The following is a 21683-nucleotide window of genomic DNA, read 5'->3' as shown; positions in this document are numbered from 1 at the left end:
CTTATACTCGAACCCATGGCCCAATACATCAGAACAAACCAAACTATAACTGGCATTGAAGTAGGAGGTATTACACACAAATTATGTATATTTGCAGACGATATATTACTTTTTCTATCATCACCACAGGTCTCTGGTCCTAACTTAATACCAGCTCTTGATGGATTTGCAGCCCTATCCAGCCTTATGATTAATCCTAAGAAATGCCTAGTGCTTAATATTTCACTCACAAACATGGAATTGATCCCGGCTAGGGCTGCACTCCCATGGGCAGAAAAATCAATCCCATATCTTGGAATTCATTTAACAGCATCTCATTCTGACTTATTCTCAACCAATTATCCTCCTGTATTAAGACAGATCACAAATCTAATAAAACAATGGTCGCAACTTCCTTTATCCTGGATAGGGAAGATTAATGCAATCAAAATGACTATTCTACCCAAATTGCTTTATCTATTCAGAGTCCTCCCTATTCCAATTCCTTCCTATTTTTTGAGAATAGTACAAAAAAGAGCAACTTCGTTTATATGGGGCTCTTCTAAACCACGTATACCTATACACACACTACATCTTCCCAAAAATAAAGGAGGCCTGGGATACCCTAATTTTACTAACTACTACAGAGCAGCACATTTGGCCAGTCTGTCCAAATACCATGCAAAACAGGAAATCCCATTATGGGTATTTATAGAGGCTTCAGAAAATGACCCTCTATTAATATCAAACTTATTATGGCTTGATCCTAAAGACCGCTTTAAAATTCATAATCCCATAACTAAACACTTCTTATCTCTCTGGGATAAACTAAAAACCAAATATCAGTTACAATCTCCACACAATCCTCTCCTTTCTTTTATCAGAAATCCGGCCTTTTATCCGGCATGGATCTACCCAAATTCTTTTAAAGCTTGGACAACATCAGGTATTCAGACACTAAATGACTTCATAGCATCTAAATCATTCCTTTCATTCCCATCGCTTAGAGAAAAATATGATCTACCAAACTCTGAGATATTTAGATATCTCCAAATCAAAAATTTCTATACACCATTCCTAAAGGGGGATACACCATTATCCCAATTATCCATTTTTGAATCAATCTGTACAAAAGATCCATTTGCTAAAGGTACAATTTCATCACTTTATAATCAATTATATGGAGTAGCAAATCTTAATAGACCCTCTTACGTTCAGAGGTGGGAGGAGGACCTGGGACGAACTTTAGAAGACACGGACTGGTCTAATATATGGCTCACATCTAAGTCATCTTCACCCAACATCTTGGCACTAGAGACAAATTATAAAGTCCTAACTCGCTGGTACCTTGTACCCGCTAGAGTGGCAAAATATTCACCTAATACCTCAACTCTTTGTTTTCGAGGATGCCCAGAAATAGGCACATATTTACACATATGGTGGACGTGCCCAGTAATCCAAACCTTCTGGAAGGAAGTCTTCGTGATTGCATCTAAAATATTTAAAAAAATAATACAACCAGATCCATATTTAACTTTACTTAATCTAAAACCAGAATGGTTAACACTCTCTCAATTCAAACTTATGATCCAACTAATAACGGCTGCAAAACAAACAGTGGCCAAGGCATGGAAATCTCCTACATTGGTACTAGCAGAAACAATTCACAGAATGAATAATACAATGTCCCATGCTAAGATGGTAGCCATCGATCAAAATCAAATTCCAAAATTTGAAAAACTTTGGCATCCTTGGGTAAAACAACAGTTCCTGTCAAATTTCAGTGACTCTGTCCTGTTGCCATGGTAACAGATTAAATGACTTACAGAGACACCCATTCTAAGGCTTCAAAGAGAACTAAAAAGAATAATAAACTGACGAGCGGGACAACCTTGTGGACCATACCTCTACCTTTCAACCCTTTTTCTTCTTTCTCTTTCCTTTTCTCCACCTTACGATTAAAGCTCATTATCAGAACTTATTTGACCTATATACACTCTACTTGTAAACAATATGTATAGTAGGTATAAATCATTTAAATACCTACAAAAGTAACTAAGGAAATGATATATATCTTTAATTTAGGTTTACGTGAACCCAATGTTAAATATTTGAAATTTCATGATATTTACCTATATAAACCCTACTGTAAAACAATGAGCTTACTTTATAGATCCTTGTAAACTTACTTTATGTATATTTATGTATCTTTATAACATTGTATACTCAATAAACTTCTTTTGACAAGGAAAAAAGGATCACACCCTTGTGTCAGTATTTAGTTGAACCACCTTTTGGATTAATTACAGCCTTTGCTGGGATAGTACTCTACTAACTTTGCACATCTAGACTTTGCAATGTTTGCTCACTCTTCTTTGCAGAACTGCTCAATTTCAGTTAAATTTGATGGTGACCCTTTGTGGACTGCAGTCTTCAATTAATTCCACAGATTTTCAATGGGGTTCAAGTCTGGGCTCTGCCTAAACTATGCAAGGACATTCACCTTTTTCAACTTAAACCACTGTATGGTAATTTTTGCTGTGTGCTTTTGGTCATTGTCATTTTGGAAGGTAAACCTTCTTCCCATTGACAACTTTCTGGCAGAAGGCGGCAGATTTTCCCCAAATTCAATGGTACCGATTGTGTATTCCATGTGCAGGAGCACTTATAACTTTTCTATTCTTGCAGCAAGCTTGGGGTTTTATGTTTGATATTCTTTACTTGTGGATTTGCTTTTTTTTTTTTTTCGAGCCGGGGTATGCTCAGAGGATCTGTCTTGTACCTCTCTCAAACAATACGAATGTAGGCCCCTTTCACACTCGTGCGACGTTTCCTGCGACTTTGGACATCAGAGTCACATGACAAGTCGTACCCCATGATTCCCAATGATAACCATTCACATCTGTGTGAATTCAAAAGAGTCCCTGCACTACTTTGGTCCGACTTTGATGCAAGTTGAGGTCCATAGACCTCAAGTTTACACAGGCATTCCCTGGAATCACATTGAAATTGCGTCAGCGAAAATCACGGTAAAATTGCACGTCTTTCAAGTCGCGGCAATGTGTAATCGGCCAAAAAAATTTGCAAAAAAAAAATATAAAATCAATGGTATTTTGTGTCATCTATTTTTCCTTCTATCCTGACAAGTGCTCCAGTCCCTGCTGCAGAGAAACAACCCCATAACAGGATATTGCCACCTCCATGCTTTGCTGTAGGAATGGTGTTATTTGAATGGTACGCTGTATTGGATTGCCAGACATATCGTTTGGTGTTGAGGCCAAATAATACAATTTTAGTCTCATCTGAACATAACACCTTTTTTCCATGTGGCCTCAGAATCTTCAAGGTGTGTTTTGGCAAAGCTCAGTCATGACTGCATGTAGCCTTTCTTGAGGAGTGGCTTTATACTTCCAACCCTCCCATACTAGCCCTATTTGTGGAGAATTTGTGACATTGCTGTCACATGCACATGATGACCACTCTTTGGCATAAATTCCTGCACATGTTTCAGAGTTGCTGTGGGCCTCTTGTTAGCCTCTCTGACCAGTTTCACCCCCCTGGCTCTTTCATCCAGTTTGGAACGATGTTCTGATCCAGGGAGGGTCTGTGTTGTACCAAATACCTTCCACTTCCTAATAATGGTCATTGCTTCTAGGCATTGATAAAGCCTTTGAAAAATGTTTTGTATCCATCTCCTGACTTATGCCTATCCGCAACTTTATCCCAGAGATCTTTTGACAGTGCCTTGCCACCCATGGTTGATTATGGGTATAAAAACTACTACGCATACGCCGCAATTGTGATACGGTTGAGGATTTTAGTAGCCAGGCCGACATCCTTACTAAAAGATTCCAGGAAAAAGGATATGATATGGATGGTCTCTCAAAACTCAAAACAAATATTATGAATATGGACAGAACTTCCCTCCTCCAGAATAAGAACAGAAAGAGCAACAAGGAAGCTGACATAACATTCATCACCGGGTTTAACAGCCAATACAGAGATTTTTGAAAAAATAAGAAAATATTGGCCAATCCTCAAGGAAGATCTTACGTTATCTAAAATTCTACCCGGGAGACCTAAGTTTGTATATAGGAAGGCACCTAATCTAAGAAATCACTTAGTGAAAAACGTCATAGATCCCCCGCAACCTATCAAAATCTGTCCAGAACTGAAAGGATTTTTTAGATGCCAGAGGTGTCTACCATGCAAAGTTGCCAAGCGGCAACCAAGGAAGAAGATTACATTTAAATCGTGTACTGATCACAAAGAGTATCGTATTAACCAACTAATCACCTGCCGAAGTACACATGTCACGTACATCATCGAATGCCCCTGCCACCTACAATAGGTGGGTAGAACCACTCGCCCCCTCTTTGTCCGGATTAGGGAACATATCATCTTGTCCCGGCACTTCTACGGTATCGATTTAGTACAAGAACATTGGCGTGGAGGAAATAGAGAAACTTTGATTTCTAGAAATGAAACCAGCTGGATATACCGACTAGGATTTCTTGCCCCTAAAGGATTAAATCTGGACATAGACTTAAACTGTTTTATAGCCAATCCTTAAATAGCTGGAATATGGACATATAGAAATTATCTAAATTCAAAATTCTTATACAAAAAAAAAAAAAAAAAAAAAAAAAACATTTTTATACAACCAATTCCCAAATAGGTATAAACGTCCGAATGTAGGGACAAATAAAGATTAGTTAGGCAACATACCTAGATCTTATGGAGGTTGAACTAAACTCCGTAATTCTGTCTCTAGCCTCTGTTTCTGTGTATAGCCCCTCATGTGGTTGGACCATCCTTACCTTATCATACCAGCGGTATTTACATATTGTCACTCACCAACCACAACTGTCTCTCTTTATATCTAAATTCATGGGGCCCCTAGGCCCCGTATTAATGCCTGACACCTGGGGTATAACATATGGGCCCTTATGTGGTTGGATTGTCCCGCTCCAATCAAACTAGGCATATATATAAATATGGATATATATATAAAAATGTATATGTGGCTTCACGATACCACATGTGAAAGCCCCATGAACAAGTCTCCTCCTCCCTCACCCACTCCTTGATGTCCATATGTGAAGGCACTACACAGATGGTACATAAATAGCCTAATGCGAGAACAAATCAACCAGTGGTCCCCCACTAATTGTTATATTTAGTTATAATACCACTGTAATGGTGTAGGTCCACCTGAGGTAGATAAACATCAACCATGTACTTATATAACCACCCAAATTGTCTATAAAGGTGTAGGACCATACATATACACACTATTAGAATTACTTAATATTACTATTATTTTCATCTTTTTATTATTATTAATTTCACCTTGGTAAGAGTGGTATAAAATACTTCAAGTCCACCGCTTGTTTTGATATATGAACAAACCCCCATATTGATTTTTATTCCTTTTTATTTTTCTTTTTTCTTTTTATTTTTATATAAAAAAAATTTTATATATTTTCTATCTGGACTTCTGTCCTAATTTAGTTTTAACTTTTTAGAAAAAAATTGTTTTTTTTCTTAATACATTATTATCCTCCTTCTCCCCTTTTTTTACCCATATCCATTTGGGATTTACTTTTTTCTATTAAAAATTAAAATTAATTTTTTATCATTTTTAATTAGTATAAATTTTAATCATGTAATATAAAGTTGTCCTAGGATTTTCTTTTTGCACAATAAGTCGAACACATATTGACTAAGTGGATCAAATACACCGATCAACATGGCCTAAAAGTCCTGTTAAGGATCACTAAAGAAGTTAAATGTATATTGTTTTTATTGTTTATATGAGATGAGTTAATCACATACTGTTAAGGTTATGTATAACCCGGCGGTTCTTCACGCCCACACCCCCCGAGCGATATTACCATAATTAGGGGAGGGCATGTGAAGACCGAAGGACTATATTACAGTGTGAAGCGTGCAGCGTCGACACCGTCTTTGAGAACGTCCTATGACGAAACGCGTAAGTTGGAGTCACGCTCACACGTCATACCCGGAAGCGCAGGGTGGAACGCAAGGTGGGACGCACGCTCGTATCTCGTTCCTGGTCCCATCCTCGCTCACAGCGGTGCCTGCATTTAACCTACTATTGTTTTAAACTTGCGGATTCTTATATTTGTGTACTAATAAACTGGACATACTTCACGACGGAAGCCCCCTGTTTTCTTTCTTTTGGATACAATGGAGAGTTAAACAGACATACGGTGGGAAGTAGTGGAGGAGCCGGTTTCTTTGGAAGGCACAGCTAAAATTCGAAACCATTGGAGGGATCGCACAGAGCAGAGGAATGACAGCAGGATCTGATTGAAAATAACCACCCCAAGCCAACCACTCTGTCGCTCGGTACCCCTGTAGGGGTGATTGTCTCTGGTGAAACGGCACCCATTCACATGTAACATTTAAGGATTGAACAAAGCCTATGTCTGATGTTTTTCATTTAATTATTTTTTATCACTAGTGGAATCATTTCTCTCCCCATGCATATGGTAGCTCTAGCATAGACTAAAAGTCATTTTCACATAAAGGCTGTAGGAGTTAGCATATTTTTTTTAATACTTGTTTTACAAAGGATTTTATACCCATAATTTATTACTGCTAGTAGGGCAGCGCCAATCTTTCCCAACTACCCTTTATATTTACCAATTAGCCCCCTTTTCAGGGAACTAATCAGGGAAAGGCAGCAGCCTTATCAGTGTCCTAAGCGCGGATTCCTTTATCTATTTCTAACCCATGGTTGATTGTTTGCCTCAGCCGCACTACTGGGGACTGAAATGCTCCAGGAAAGCTGTTTTCATGCTTAACTAATCAAAATGACCCCAGCTTATCACAGTTGAAAGCCAAATGGCTTTGTGTGCCATTGAGAGGGTGATTAGCTACACCTGATTGAGTTTACTCAATCAGGGGGGGGGGGGTGATCCTTTTTCTAACTCACTGACTCTATTTTTTAATTGTTTTAATTTTTTTCTGACATGTTGGTTTTATATCTTTCACTTGGATGTTATAAGTTGGACTGAGTAAATACAGCTGGATAAAACTGAAAACTGTGTAACACTAAAACTGTGTTATCAGGCTACAAAGAAACAAATGTGATTATTTTAAAGGGGGATAATTCTATACCCACTGTATATAAACCCTAATAAATCTCTCTTATTTGCTACCTTTGGTCTGTTAAACATACTATTAAAGGTGTGTTTTTATATCCCTGATAAGTGCAAACAAAAAAATATTTGTTGATCATGTCAGAAATTCAAATCTGCCCTGAGTCCTGTGTACACTTCTGGTGTTTCTCATAAAGAGAATAATGAACTCAACCTGTTCTTTTCTTGGAATACTGAACAATTGGGTTGTGGAGAATAGGATAGGGGATGGTTTGACTAACAAAAAGACCAATGGGCAGGGCTATCACCACTCAGTCTATAAAAATGCTGTGTCTAGTAAGCTAAACAAGAGGACCTAGGAGCTAAATGCATTTCTGGTGGTCCAGACATTAGAGCCGACAGATATATCGGTTGATATTTGGCCTTTTTTAAGAAATCGGGATCGGCCAATTATTATGCAAGTTAGGCCGATTAACACAGCAGTGCGGTGTACCAGAGCCAGAAGGTGAGTGCTGGTATTGGAGGGAAGGGGGAGGAAGGGGGAGGAAGGGGTGGGAAGGATGGGAGGGCTGGGCCGGGGGGCAGGGTGGAAATTTCCCCCCCATGCCGCCTACCTTCTATTCAAAATCGGCCGCTATCAAGGTTACTCTGTGGTATAAGCAAGGAAGCTGAGATTTCTGCAGTGTGTAAATGTGCTTTCACTATACAAAGATGCTGTACATACAAAAATATTACAATATTAGGAATATAATACAAGACTGACAGATATCTATAACATGCAAAATGCCTAGCAAATGCCTATGGTCTATACCAGTACAAATACACTTAAAGGTTACTTATCTTCTGTTACTGCATGTTCATGATCTCCATTGGCAACTACTCTCCTGGAGCATCAGGCACCTTTCTTCTATCATGAGTGGCTTCTAATCTTACAGCAACATGGTGTGTGTGTGTCCCAGTCTCTACTGACCCCTTTTATGTGTTAGGCTGTTTACCATAGTTACTAAACAACAGAAAACATACCTGTTTACTGTAGCTGTAGAAACAATGGACTGTTGAAAACTGTCAATTGAATACAAAAATGGTATCTACGTACCCATTGTCTACTCAAGCCAACACCTGACAGTAATCTAACAGTCATTCTTTCAGTTTGAGAGCTGAAAGAACCTCAAACAAGTAAATCTCTTGTGTACTGTAGCTATAGAGACAATAGCCTGTTGAAAACTGTCAATTGAATACAACGTACCCATTGTCTACTCAAGCCAGAACCTGACAGTATCTCTTTGATCAACCACTATTGTGTAATGTTATGTCCCACGTATCTTATGTCTGATTAGTATAAAAAAATCATATTGTAACAAACGCAACACACGGTCTGCTGACTTTTTTTTTGATGAGGTGGCACTGATGGGCACTGATGGGCTGCACCCCACCTCTCCACCCTAAACAATAACCTCCTCCCCACCCTAAACAAAAACCTCCTCCCCACCTCTCCATCCTAAACAATAACTTCCTCCCTGCCTCTCCACTCTAGATTTTATGAGATGAAGGGGAAAAAAAAAAAAAACGGCCTAAAATATTGGCCGCAAAAAAAAGGCAACCGTCCCGATTTCTAAATATCGGCATTGGTCAGGGAAAAACCCATATCTGTCGACCTCTACCAAAAATGCTGTGTCTGCTAAGCCCACAAGAGGACCTAGGAGCTAAGTGTATTTCTTGTTGTCCAGGAACTATTTTCCTGTACTAGCAGAGTTTTTAAAGGGATAATACGTGGGGGAAATAGGCATATTGCAGAGATGTACAGCATTTTTCCTTGATTTTTCATGAAACCAGGATAATTTAGCATGTCAAAATGTTTTTCTTTTCTATACATTGGTTATGACACTAAACAAAAAAGACAGGTGGACACTGCTCCAGATTAGTCTAATGATTTCCCACACTATCAGTCCATCGGATGCAATGCCCAGTTCATCAGCTGAAACATAGGATACATGAAATACTTCAGATGGCTGAACTCTGAAAGAGTACCACTTTAAAAAAATAAAAAAAAATAAAAAATAAAAAACACAAATATACAGACAAAAAGAAAAACAGGGGATGCAAAGAAGAGTAAACGCGTTTTGCACTAGTATAGCACTTACTCATGACTAGAAGGTGGAACTGATCTCTGCTGCCATATAGTGGACACAAAGCCACCTCAATTACACCATCAGCTCCTTCTACATGGATAAAACAGCACAGAACACAGCAGAGAGAAATCAAAGCAAACTAAATCGATAAAAAAACCACAGAAAAATGTATATAATGATATTAAATAGTAATCAAGTCCTAGATATCAGCAATCAATAAATGCAAAATTATGTGAAATCTATAACAAGTATAAGAACTAACAAAAAAGACATTGATAGCCTGTGTTAATGGACTTTTGTTCACTTTAAGCGGTTGTCGCATTCCTATACAAATCTATATACATACCTACAAATCCTATACAGGTTGAAGCAGAAGCGTCTCAAACTGAAGTCAACCTGATGTCATAGACACAAGTCCAAAGCTCATACAAGGCCTAGGTTTATCATTTGCATAAAATATACGAAAAAGAGATTTTACCATTCATGGATAAATGATAAAATTATAAGAAGATATTTAAAATCAATGTGGTATAGTGTAGAGCAATAATTTTATATGGTATCCACGTGCCATAGAAGGGAAGCTATGGTAATTGCACATAGTCATCATCTTCCTCAATAACCCAGAACTAGTCTAGTTCACCAGAGACAACCTATGCTTCCAAAGAGGACACATACACTAGTCTGAAATACACTGCGCTGCTTTATGAGGTGATAGGCTTTTTGGCCAATCCAGGGGCCCCTTATGTGATACAGTTTTTGGATTCATGGGGTGGGTTGTATTTTGGGTTCTCCCAGCTAGTAATTGCCAGCTAGGTACAGTCTCATTTTAAGGCACTAATGCAAGAGAGAAGAGTTTGATTGGGCCAATCCATAGGGTTCTTCACATGCCTGCACTGCAGTGCCGTTTAATAGACCTGCACGCAGCATGCTGTTATACAGAATTATAGCTGTAGTATAATTATAATACTGTAATGGTACAGTTTAGCACAGATGTCAAAATAAAGCATCAAAATACAGTGTATTTAAATTAGCCATACATGCACCATAGGGACAGGTACAGAAGATTGTGGAGAGGCCATTTGGATGTTCCAAAAAAAAAAACTTCTGCAGTAAATAGCAGAGATCGTGAGAATGTATCCCCAACTGACCATGTGTTTCAAAATTTGCATTTGGAAAGGATGGTCCCTAGCTTTGGAAAGGCACTGTGTTCAGAATAAACTCTGATTTTCCATAAATTGATGTCATTTAAACAGGTACTGTGGCTGTCATTTTTCTTGCACTTGTGAAAGCTAAACTCCAGGCAAGAAAGAGTACAAAACTTCCCAAACCCATTTTCTGAAATCATCTAAGCACTTTTTTTAATCAAAAGCTCTTTAAGATGCTGCCCACTGCAGTTGGGGTATATCAGCATGGTGCTCTACATTTCATCCAGATAATATGTAGGTGTGTTCTTGCAACCAATCTCTTAAAAGCCCTCAACATGATGCTATGTTTTGAACTGAGTATTGGGAGAGGTTTGGGTGATGCACAAGGTTATATCAGATGACAACAATGTGCTAACAATAAATGGAGCAGGGCAGAAATGGGCAGGGAAAGACTAGACGCACCATTCCAGGATAACCTAGAGAAAACTACATGGAAGTGAGCAGGTGACTGGTCATCCTGTGGGTAGCAGAGCTGCAGCAATGACTGATCTACAATACAGGAAATAACACTATGGATAGCATATTAGACTAGCTCTGCCTAAAATAAAGTTTTTAAAGCTGAAAACTAACATCTCACCGGTTGCTATGATCAACACTTCAATTTATTATTTATTCCAATTGCAGGTGTGTTTTTTTTTTTTTTTTTTAACACTGGATCAGGCACTGATGTTCTATACATAAATATAGCTTATATTGTAACAGATGGATTGAATTAGCAGACAAAAGAGTGCATAAGTACTAACGCTTTTCGGCGCCTACAATACTGCACATTTATAATGCATAACAAGTCTGCTATGGCAAGACTGTTTATCTGAACATGGAAAACTTAATTTTACAATTAAATATTAATAATTCATACCTCTCCTATCATAAAAATCTTGAAACAAAAATTCTTGCCATTAGCTTACAAATTACAAATACTTGCAAGGTTTTTTTTTTTTTTTTAAGATTTCTAACATCTTAATTTCTTTTATATAAACTTTAATACCTACACGCAAACTGAATGGTGACAAAATGTTACCCGTGCTTAATGTACGGGTCATTTCAAAGTATCTTCCTAATGTAATGTTCCAGCGATGTTTTGACTTCAAGATGTGGAACATAATGAAACCACTCATATACTATTAATAGATACCATGCCTTGAAAAAGTATTCATACCAAATTTTCCACATTTTGTCATGTTACAACCAAAAATGTAAATGTATTTTATTGGGATTTATGTGATAGACACAAAGTGATACATAATTGTGAAGTGGAAAGAAAATAATAAAAGATTTTCAAAATGTTTTACACATATCTGAAAAGTGTGGTGTGCATTTGTATTCATCTCCCCTGAGTCAATTCTTTGTAGAACCGCCTTTCCCTGCAATTACAGCTGCAAGTCTTACGGAGGATGTCTCTACCAGCTTTGCACATCTAGAGAGTGACATTTTTGCACATTCTTCTTTGCAAAATAGCTTAAGCTCTGTCAGATTGGATGGAGAGCATCTGTGAAAAGCAATTTTCAAGTCTTGCCACAGATTCTCAAATAGATTTAGGTCTGGACTTTGACTGGGCCATTCTAACACATGAATATGATTTGATCTAAAACATTCCATTGTAGCTCTGGCTGTATGTTTAGGGTCCTTATCCTGCTGGGAGGTGAACCTCTGCACCCAGTCTCAAGTCTTTTGCAGACTTGAACGGGTTTTCTTCTAAGATTGCCCTGCATTTGGCTCCATCCATCTTCCCATCAACTCTGACCAGCTTCCCTGCCCCTGCTAAAGAAAAGCATCCCCACAACATGATGCCACTACGACCATGTTTCACGGTGAGGGTGGTGTATTCAGGGTGATGTGCAGTGTTCGTTTTCCACCACACATAGCATTTTGCTTTTAGGCCAAAAAGTTCAACTTCAGATTTGTGAAGTGCATGACTATTAGTTGTCCTGTGGACAGATTTCCCCACCTTAACTGTGGATCTCTGCAGCTCCTCCACAGTTACCATGAGCTTCTTGGCTGCTTCTCTGAGTAATGCTCTCCATGCCTGGCCTGGCATGTTAAAGTGGTTAACTCACTTATATAAAATCATCCCATCTGCGCTGTAATATACCAATAAATGTCCCTTGCCTGTGTTATGTAAAAAATATGCTTATCTGTATCTATATCAGCGCGGCTCCCAGCGCTCAGCTGACTCTTAGGCTCTCTTCACTATCCGGCTCACAGTTCCAGTGGATGGGGCCGAGCACTTCCGCTGAGGTCAACCGGAGAGGAGAGAGAGATGCGCATCAGCTGATTGCTGGGAGCCGCACTGATATGGATACAGATAAGCATATTTTTGACATAACATATGCACAGGGACACTTATTGGTATATTACAGCGCGGATGGAATGAGCAGAGAGGGGAGGAGGGCATAGGAGACACAGGAGAGCAGGGCTGTGGATGACAGAGGAAGGTAAACGGACCACAGTGTCAGGGCTCAGCGCCCTGATTATCGTGGTCAGTTTACAGGGGGGAGGGCATAGCCAGGCAGGATCAGCCAGGTATTACAGGTGTTACAGGGAGTCAATTACACAGCACAAACACTGTGCTGTATAGTAGGAACAGAATCTGTTTTTTTGTTTTTTTTGGGGGGGGGGGGGGGGGCTAACAAATGCCATGTCTGGACGGCATGTCTCTGTAGGTTTGCAGTTGTGCCATACTTTTTCCATTTTCGGATTATGGATTCAACAGTACTCTGTGAGATGTTCAAAGCTAGGGATATATTTTTTATAACCTAACCCTGCTTTAAACTTTTAAACTTCTCCACAAATTTATCCCTGACCTGTCTGGTGTGTTGCTTGGCCTTCATGATGCTGTTTGTTCACTAAGGTTCTTTAGCAAACCTCTGAGGGCTTTACAGAACAGCTGTATTTATACTGAGATGAAATGACACACTGATGTACTCTATTTACTCAATTAGGTGACTTTTGAAGGCAATTGGTTCCACTAGATTTTAGTTAGGGGTATTGGAGTAAAGGGGACTGAATATAAATGCACGTCACACTTTTCACATATTTATTTGAAAACATTTTGAAAACCATTTATCATTTTTCTTCTACTTCACAATTATGTGCCATTTTGAGTTGGTCTATCACATAAAATCCCAATAAAATTAATTTACGTTTTTGGTTGTAACATGACAAAATGTGGAAAATTTCAAGGGGTATGAATACTTTTTCAAGGCACTGTACTTATGGTGCTGGAAGAGTCAATTAGTGGAATTATTCTCTGTGCACATCTGCTAGTAAAGACTTGACCTCTGTTAAGTTGTCGCTGCTCACACTATGAAAACAAAAAATAAATAAATTATATGCAGCATTTTTTATTTTTTGCTTGATACCGGAAGAGTACCTTGAATTCCTGTAAGCTACATAGGCATGAGATGACAGTTTGCTACCCAGCAGGAAATGGGTGACAATCTTACTTCTGAGGGAGGCCCCTGACCCTGCTGTTCACTGAGATGGTCACTATTGTTCTGAAATAGGCAGAGAGGAAGTCTACATGTAAAATACTTTTTGAACATATTGATGGCTTGGGAGACTCCAAAGTTATGATGAACTCATCCAAAGTTGGCTGCATTCTGATCTTAGGATGCTTGCACAGTGGCCTGATGGTCCATATTATCAGTCATATTTTCTTGCTGTCATCATATGGTTGGAAGCAGTCTGTATTGACCATGGGAGGGCAACTTAGTAATACAGTATTCATTTTATAAAATTTCTAATGGCACTTTGGCTATTATTACAGAACTGTGCCTTAGCTTTTACTTTAGCGTGCCTAGAGTTCTCCTTTAAGGGAAAAACCAACTGCATAAAATGAATACTGAAAATAATTTGAAGTAGAAGCAATATCTGAAAAAAAGTTCTAAGAGCTAAAAATGAATTTGGTAAGGACGGTGGAATTTGTCATTATGATCAAATGATTACAGTGCAAGCCCCTGAGATTTTTCAATGGCTCAGCAGGTTGCTGGTCCCCATGGAAACCAAATCTGGTACATTGTCCTATACTCAGCTGGAGTATTGAATGTTGGGGTCTTTTGTGCATGATTTCTTCTGCAACCTTCCAGCAACAGACTTCAGTGCTTCCTCCTGACTCGCTTCTAATTGAGATGCAAATGAATCTCTGCGGCTGATTACACTTCCCTCAAAGCTTCTGACAAGTGCAGCTGTATCCAGAGTTTGCAGACGTTCCAACAAGTGACTTCAGCTGTCTTTACTTGAAAACGGCTGCCAAGCTTGCACTGTCCTTGTGGAGATAGATTTGCTTCAGAAACACCCCTTCCCTAAACTCTAGCAGACACAATTATCCATAAAACCATTGTAGTGGCTTTATACTATCTGTAGTGGAACTTGCACAGTACTTCCATGTAGCCAACGGTGATATATATTTTTTTTAATATAGGTCAGCTTCCATTTTAATAAAATATCTCCTTTATGATGTATACAGTTTTAATACTAAGAGGTTTTGTTTATAACACATTTTACTGTTGCTAAATTCTGGGCAAGTCTAATTCCTGAGGTCACCTTTATAAAAAATAGCGAGATGCTAACAGTGGGATTGGGACACCTCTAATAATGGGTTTGCAGATGAACAGACTATTGACAAAAAAGGAACTGACCCGGTGCACTACATCTGTGTCTGGATATAACAAAACCTAAGCCCCTTTAAAAGTAAACTGTGCATGCACTTTCAGCAGAAAAAAAATAAATACACAGAAGATATACACATAGATTGGAAAATGTATTTTCTTATTTTTTAAGACACTTTTTTCACTTACCCTTATTGGTACCAAAAGAGGTTTGACAAGCCCCCCACAAAAGCAATAACGTAGAGTGACAAGTACTCTTTACAATTTGGGTCTGTTAGACCCCTGACCCTCCCCTGCACTGTCCTACATAAGATCAAGGACAAGCTGGCCAGGATATGACAGACATGAACCTAGAAGTGTTTAGAGTGGAGAACTCAGTGAAGTGTAGATATTTCAGGGAACGGACGCCACTATTTTTGTTGCAAGCTTGTTATAACCCTTTGGTGGCCATTACACGTAGGACAAATCCTTGGTATTCTAAATATTAAAGGAGCTACAGAAGTTAGCTCATTTTAAAGTTTATAAAAAAATGTGTAAAATCTGAATGTTTGAAGCCTGACCACAGATTTATTGCAAAGTGGAACTAAAGTCTAAAAAGAAAAAATCTGGAAGCAGGCAGGCTTCTTATTGCAGACAAGGCATGCAATGTCTCTTCTGCAATAAACTAAACTTGCCTGCCTGCTCACAGTACTCTGTAGAATGTACACTGAGCTGTGTACGTGCAGCTTAGTTTACATTCCGTAATGACTGCACTCCTAGGCATGTGTGGGAGTGCTGTCATCCTGAACCAGCCAATCAAGATGGCTGAAGATGGACACCTGTAAGAAGCCGAGGACAAGATGCCAGTGCCAGCAAGGGGCCTCCTGAGCTTTGGACTGTTATAGCAGTAGTAAGTGTTTTGGAGTTTGTGAATGGACTTTACAAACAAAAATGAAAGAAAACCAGCTTTATTTCTTAAATATTCAGTGACACGCAGTTCCTTCTTTACACTGTGAAAAAGTGCTTTAAAAATGTATGTCAATTTGTCAGAAATGTGTGTATCTGGTGGACATAAAGGAATATACCGGTAGATACAATTAAATCCTTTATAGTCATTCAAAATACAAGAAAACACAGATTTGTGTATAAATATTCAACATTTTAATCCCGATCCCTTATATTGCCAAGGCTTGCAAAGGATCATGGGACTTGTGGAATGTGCAAACATACTGACACTTGTGATGCAAATGACCAACTAGTAATGATCATTCCCTGCATCATTTTCTGTAAGTCCCTCCTGAACACAGCATTTTTATTCATTTTATTGTTTCTTTTTTCCCTCATTTAGCCCTGGTTCACATTGATGCTACTTTGAAATAGCGACCACTTCTCTTGAAGTAGCGCAATTTCAAAGTAGCAAGGTCAGCGCGATTTCAGGTGCTAGACATCTGTGTGGCTTCATGCACAGATGTATATTGAAGTTGCACCTGAAATCGGCAAAAATAGTGCAGGAACTACTTTTGCAAATCGGTGTGGCGCCGCAAAATCGTTGTCGCACCAATTGGAACAGTGTCATTGCCTACAATAGGCTGCGACTTGTCATGCGATTTGATCTCTCAAATCACATGACAAATCGCTCCAATGTGAACCGAGGCTTAAACAAATATAACATACCAGCTGCTGTACTTCTCTAGGAGTGGGAAAAAAATACACAAAGGCTTACCAAATGGAAGTGAAAAACTGTGTTTGTACATTACCATAAAAAGGATACAAGCTCTGGTAAAGAGGGATAAGGGACTTCACTGCTCTGCTGGCATTGATGCAGGTTGCACATACAAGTGTGGGTAGGAGCTTCTCTGTTACAATAGCGCCGTCAAAAAGGGGACCAAAAAATGGCACCTATAAAAAACAAATACATAATGTATGTAAATATATTGCTTGATAGGTTGTCATGGACAAAATGTTTGTTTCTTGTTCTAGGTTTCATCATTCATTGCATTATTGCCAATTTCTCGATATTTCAGTTTTGCTAGGCATGGAAGTTGCATGTATTTACAATTACAAAGAAGTGCCAAAAATATTTGTGCCTGGGATTTTATGGAGGTCAAAAACCAAATTAAACATATAAAGTATAAAAAAATCTAATTCTTTATTACAAATATCCAATAAAATGTTAAAAACAAAAATGTGCACCAATAAATGTGCACCAATATAAGGCCAAATATCACATAGAATTGTTCTACAACACACAGTTACTTATTTCTTTATGTTAAAGTACAAATTATAATTGTAAGAAAGCTCCGCAAGATGGATAACATCATAATCTCAGTGAAGCAAAGCTCACTTCATCAGGCGTTTGATGTTGCTGGTGGGGTGTCAATCTCAAAATGGTAGTCAACTCAATCAATCCAAGGTCAACACAAACTCACAGAATAGGAGTTCAACCCAGGGGCTGTGCACACCAGAGAGATGACCCATCCACAGACTAAGGGGAACAACCATGGAGAGAGCAGCAACTAGGTTGCAGGCATTGGAACAAGGTGCCTGAATCAAAGATAAGATGGTGCCATTTACTTACAAACTGAACATATATTAAAGTGGTTTTCACCTGGATTTTTCAATGTGAAAAATATTCTGTGCTGCAAAATCCCCCCCACCTTATACTTACCTGAGCCCGACCCAATCCAGCTATGTTGCCACTATTTCCCTTCTCCCTGGGCAGATTGATAGCAGCGGGAGCATTGGCTCCTGCTGCTGTCAATCAATTGCTGTGTTGAGCGAGCGAGGCCGAGCCATCCGCTCTGTGTCAATAGATGCAAACGGTGGCTCGATAGCGGCTTTCCATGAGGGCACTTACCGAAGAGGAAGAGCCTGGTGCGCCAGTGGGGGACTCCAGAAGAAGAGGATCGGGGCTACTTTGTACAAAACCATTGCACACAGCAGGTAAGTATACCATGTTTGTTATTTTAATAATAATAAAAAAACATGAACCTTTAATATTGCTTTAAAAATAAACTTCAGTCAGCCTTTTAAAACAACTTTTGAGTGCCCCCTTCCGTATGGTAAGGATCTATTGCTCGTTAATTATGGGGAAAGAGGGTGGGGGGTTAAAGAAGAGGAATACTGACATGTAGGTGGTACCTTGACATCCTCACATACAATGCAGGATTGCTTGTTCTGCATTTTATGTGATGATGTCAGTGAGTAAACGGCTGCACAACCAGGGAAGAGGAAAAAGTTCAAAGGACAGCTCATTCTTCTTGGAACCCAGCAGAAAAGATGTCTGCAGGAGCAAGTAATAGGTTTTGTACTCTCCTGCTTTACACCACCAAGACTAAATGAGCATAAAGCTAAACAATGCACAAATTTCAGCTCATTCCTGCCAGCCTGGCAGACATTCAAGCAGTGTATGGCCCTGCTGGCACTCTTCCATTTGACAAAAGTTGAGTGTTCAACTGACTTTCGTTGAAAGAGCCTGTTGGAAAATCATTGGCCGAACATCCAATCAGATGCAGGCAATACTCGGGTATTGTGACATCCAGTGGCTTTGGCTATCGGAATATAATGGCCTGGAGGGGGGGGGGGGGGATTTGTCCATCTGCACTGTTAGCAGGCTAAATAAAATAACTCTCTCCGTGTAGCTTTAGATCTAGACAGTAGGGGTGGGGATGGTGGACAGGAGAGTTCAGCTTTGGAGGCAAGGTATATTAATGATTTTTTTTTATATATACTGTACTAGGGCTGGGGAAAAAATCGATTTGAATCTTGAATCCAGTTGAGAGGTCAAATCGATTCAAAATTTAAGCAAATCGATTTTTTTAGATTTTTTTTTTTTCACCAGGACTGCCGTTGACATTGCGCCGCTCCTGAGGAGCTGTGGGCAGGAGTTTTCAGGCGAGGCCGCGGCTTCAGCCTAGTCTACGAGGCCGGACGCCGCGGACTAGGCCGAAGTTGCGGCCTCGCCTGAAAACTCCTGCCCGCAGCTTCTCAGGACCAGCGCAGTGTCCAAAAAAAAAAAAAAAAAACTCGATTCGAAACGTGAATCGAGTTTTTTTTTTTTTAAATCGCAGATTTTTTTTTTTTTGAGAAAATCGCCCAGCTCTATACTGTACATGTAACCAAGTTTCGCATAATATATATTAATAATGTGACTATGTTTTGATCTCTTTAAAAACTTTGATTGTATGTGCAATTTGGAGTTTTGTATTGACATGTAGGCAGCCATATTTTCACATTATGTACTCAGGCTGTGCTTTGTTTGCAGTACCGCAAAATGCCTCTGCTTTACTGCTGCTTCTCATAATGCAAATCTGAGGTAGCCGACTCCCAGACAAGTGTCTGTGTGGCAAAAATTTTCTATCAACAGTTGTTAATCAGGAAGGAATGACGTGGGATTGTAAAAGCGAATATATCTAGCGTCTAGTGGCAAATCTACAGATATTATTTAAAAAAAAAAAATGTATATATATATATATATATATATATATATATATATATATATATATACACACACACACACACACACACTCTGGAAAGACAAATATACTGTATAAGTAAAAAAAAAAAAATAGTAGTCAGGAATAGTAATTGCAGCAGCTAATCTAGCCTGCATATGTCAACATTTTGCAAAAATAAAAAAATACGAAGCTTATAGAAATGACACAAAGTTACTTTAACGTAAATCCTGATATATAAAGTTAAAAGTTGCCATATTTCCCCATGTCAGCCACCATATTAGGAGCATTTCAAAATGATATCCTTTGTTGTCATTTTGCATGCAGGATTCTAGATTAAATAAATATCAATATTTAAAATAAACACTTCTAGAAAATAACACAAAATAGCAGGCGCGCCAAACAGATTTTCGTAGAAAAAACATGTTTTAGTTATTCATAAGCTGCTGTGCTCATTTCTGTTCCAGCAGAGAAACTGTGACTGCCCATACAGAGATTAGTGACATTTGACAGAAGGGTCACAAACCGTTCTGAATACTGACAGGCTGAATAGCTGATCTGTATATTAAGCTAAGGCTAAGTAGCGTGAACAGTAAAGATGAGGACTATATGAGAATAGCTCAAGTGCTTCTGCACTTTAGCTGAAAAAAATTCACTTTGCAAATCAGTATTCATTTTGTAAGCTACATTATACATCTGTAGTGGTGGCAGGAACATGTCTAACAAGCATCTTTAGAGTTAGCTAGAAAGAGGGAAATAAAGCAAACAAAAAGGATCCTATATAAAAAAAAACACAGAATATTGATCGCCCCAATCACAACTGCCTACTGTCCTTAAGAGCTCAGCAGGACAGATTGAGCAGCTTCTCCACAAGAGACAGAATGCAGCCTCTGCCTCCACTCTAGCACTTTGATAGGCTCACTTAGGTCCTCTAGGGAGAAAACGGTCAGGTCTGACACCAGATTTACACCATCTGTTCCCCTTTTCTTATGTGTGCAGATCAGTCAGAACTGACCAGAGCCAGCTCGGACGCGGAGGGACGATGGATTTAGTGAGCAGCATTGTAAGACAAGGAACACATGCTTTTTGAATTATTAAAACACCACTTAAAAAGCTAAATGCATGCCTTTAGGTAAGCATAGTTCAGAACCTGAAAATCAGAAAATGAAAGACAAAAACCACATAAGGTAACAATGTGGCAATGAAAAACTGATTTGAGCATTAATTGTAATACGTTATACACTACGAAACCTTTATTCACAAACTATTAGGCTTATGCATCAGTATAGTTCAGGGTTGCAACAGTAATATGAAAAGTACAGTAAACCATAACAAGAACACAATTTATTGAAAGATATTAATACATAGAAAAACACCAAACACATGAAATAGTATAAACCTGGTATCCTCTTCAAATCAAATCATAAGTAAATAATTTACCTAAACAAGGGCAATATGTTTAACAGAAACTATAAGAAAACCATAATAAGTATAAACACATATAAAAATAAAGTTAAGTCCCAGTGATCAGGAGAGTAGAAAACCTAGTCACTGGGACCTAGGAGCTTCAGAAACAGAGGTATTATTATTTTACAGGATTTATATAGTGCCAAGAGTTTGTGCAGCGCTTTACAACGTGAGGGCAGATAGTTCAGTTGCAATACAACTTAATACATGAGCAATCAGAGGGCCCTGCTAGTTACAGCTTACAATCTAAAAGGGAGGGTCAAGTGATACAAAAGGTAATAACTGTGGAGGATAAGCTGATGGAAAAAATAAAAGCACAGTTGTTAGGTGGGAGTTGGATAGGCTTCTCTGAAGAGATGAGTTTCAGGAATCGCCTAAAAGTGGAACGAGTAGGAGATAGTTGGGCAAGACTGGGGTAGGGAATGCCAGAGGATGGGAGAGGCTCAGGAGAAGTCCTGGAGACTAGCATGGGAGGAGGTGACAAAGGAGCTAGAGAGCAGGAGGTCTTTGGTAGAATGAAGATTATGTATTTTGAGAATAGGCTGATGATGTCGCTGGGGGCCGAGTTGTGAATGGCTTTGTAAGTTATTGTTAGTATTTTAAATTTAATTAGTTGGGAGAGTGGCAGAGAGGGGTAGCAGACAATGAACGATATCAACACCACTACATATTGTCACTCCCTGCATCCAGAATGGTTTAAATCAGCACCAACACTTAGGGAAGTATCTGA

The 21683-nt window shown here is 38.9% G+C and overlaps 1 protein-coding gene across 4 annotated transcripts in view; it reads right to left on the bottom strand.

The window, feature by feature from the left end:
• The window catches only part of RALGAPA2 (Ral GTPase activating protein catalytic subunit alpha 2), a 604731-nt gene that overhangs the window by 194231 nt on the left and 388817 nt on the right, over nucleotides 1–21683 (bottom strand). For 3 of the 4 annotated variants that reach the window (XM_073628145.1, XM_073628148.1, XM_073628149.1), the window contains one exon: nucleotides 16804–16931. In XM_073628145.1, coding sequence (XP_073484246.1) covers nucleotides 16804–16931 — 128 coding nt within the window. Of the gene's footprint in view, nucleotides 1–16789; nucleotides 16932–21683 lie in introns of all 4 variants that reach the window. The other variant, XM_073628147.1, reaches the window with a different exon arrangement.

This window comes from Aquarana catesbeiana, linkage group LG04 (assembly GCF_042186555.1).
Source record: "Aquarana catesbeiana isolate 2022-GZ linkage group LG04, ASM4218655v1, whole genome shotgun sequence".
NCBI classification, from domain to species: Eukaryota; Metazoa; Chordata; class Amphibia; order Anura; family Ranidae; genus Aquarana; species Aquarana catesbeiana.
This window is presented reverse-complemented; position numbering and strand designations above follow the sequence as displayed.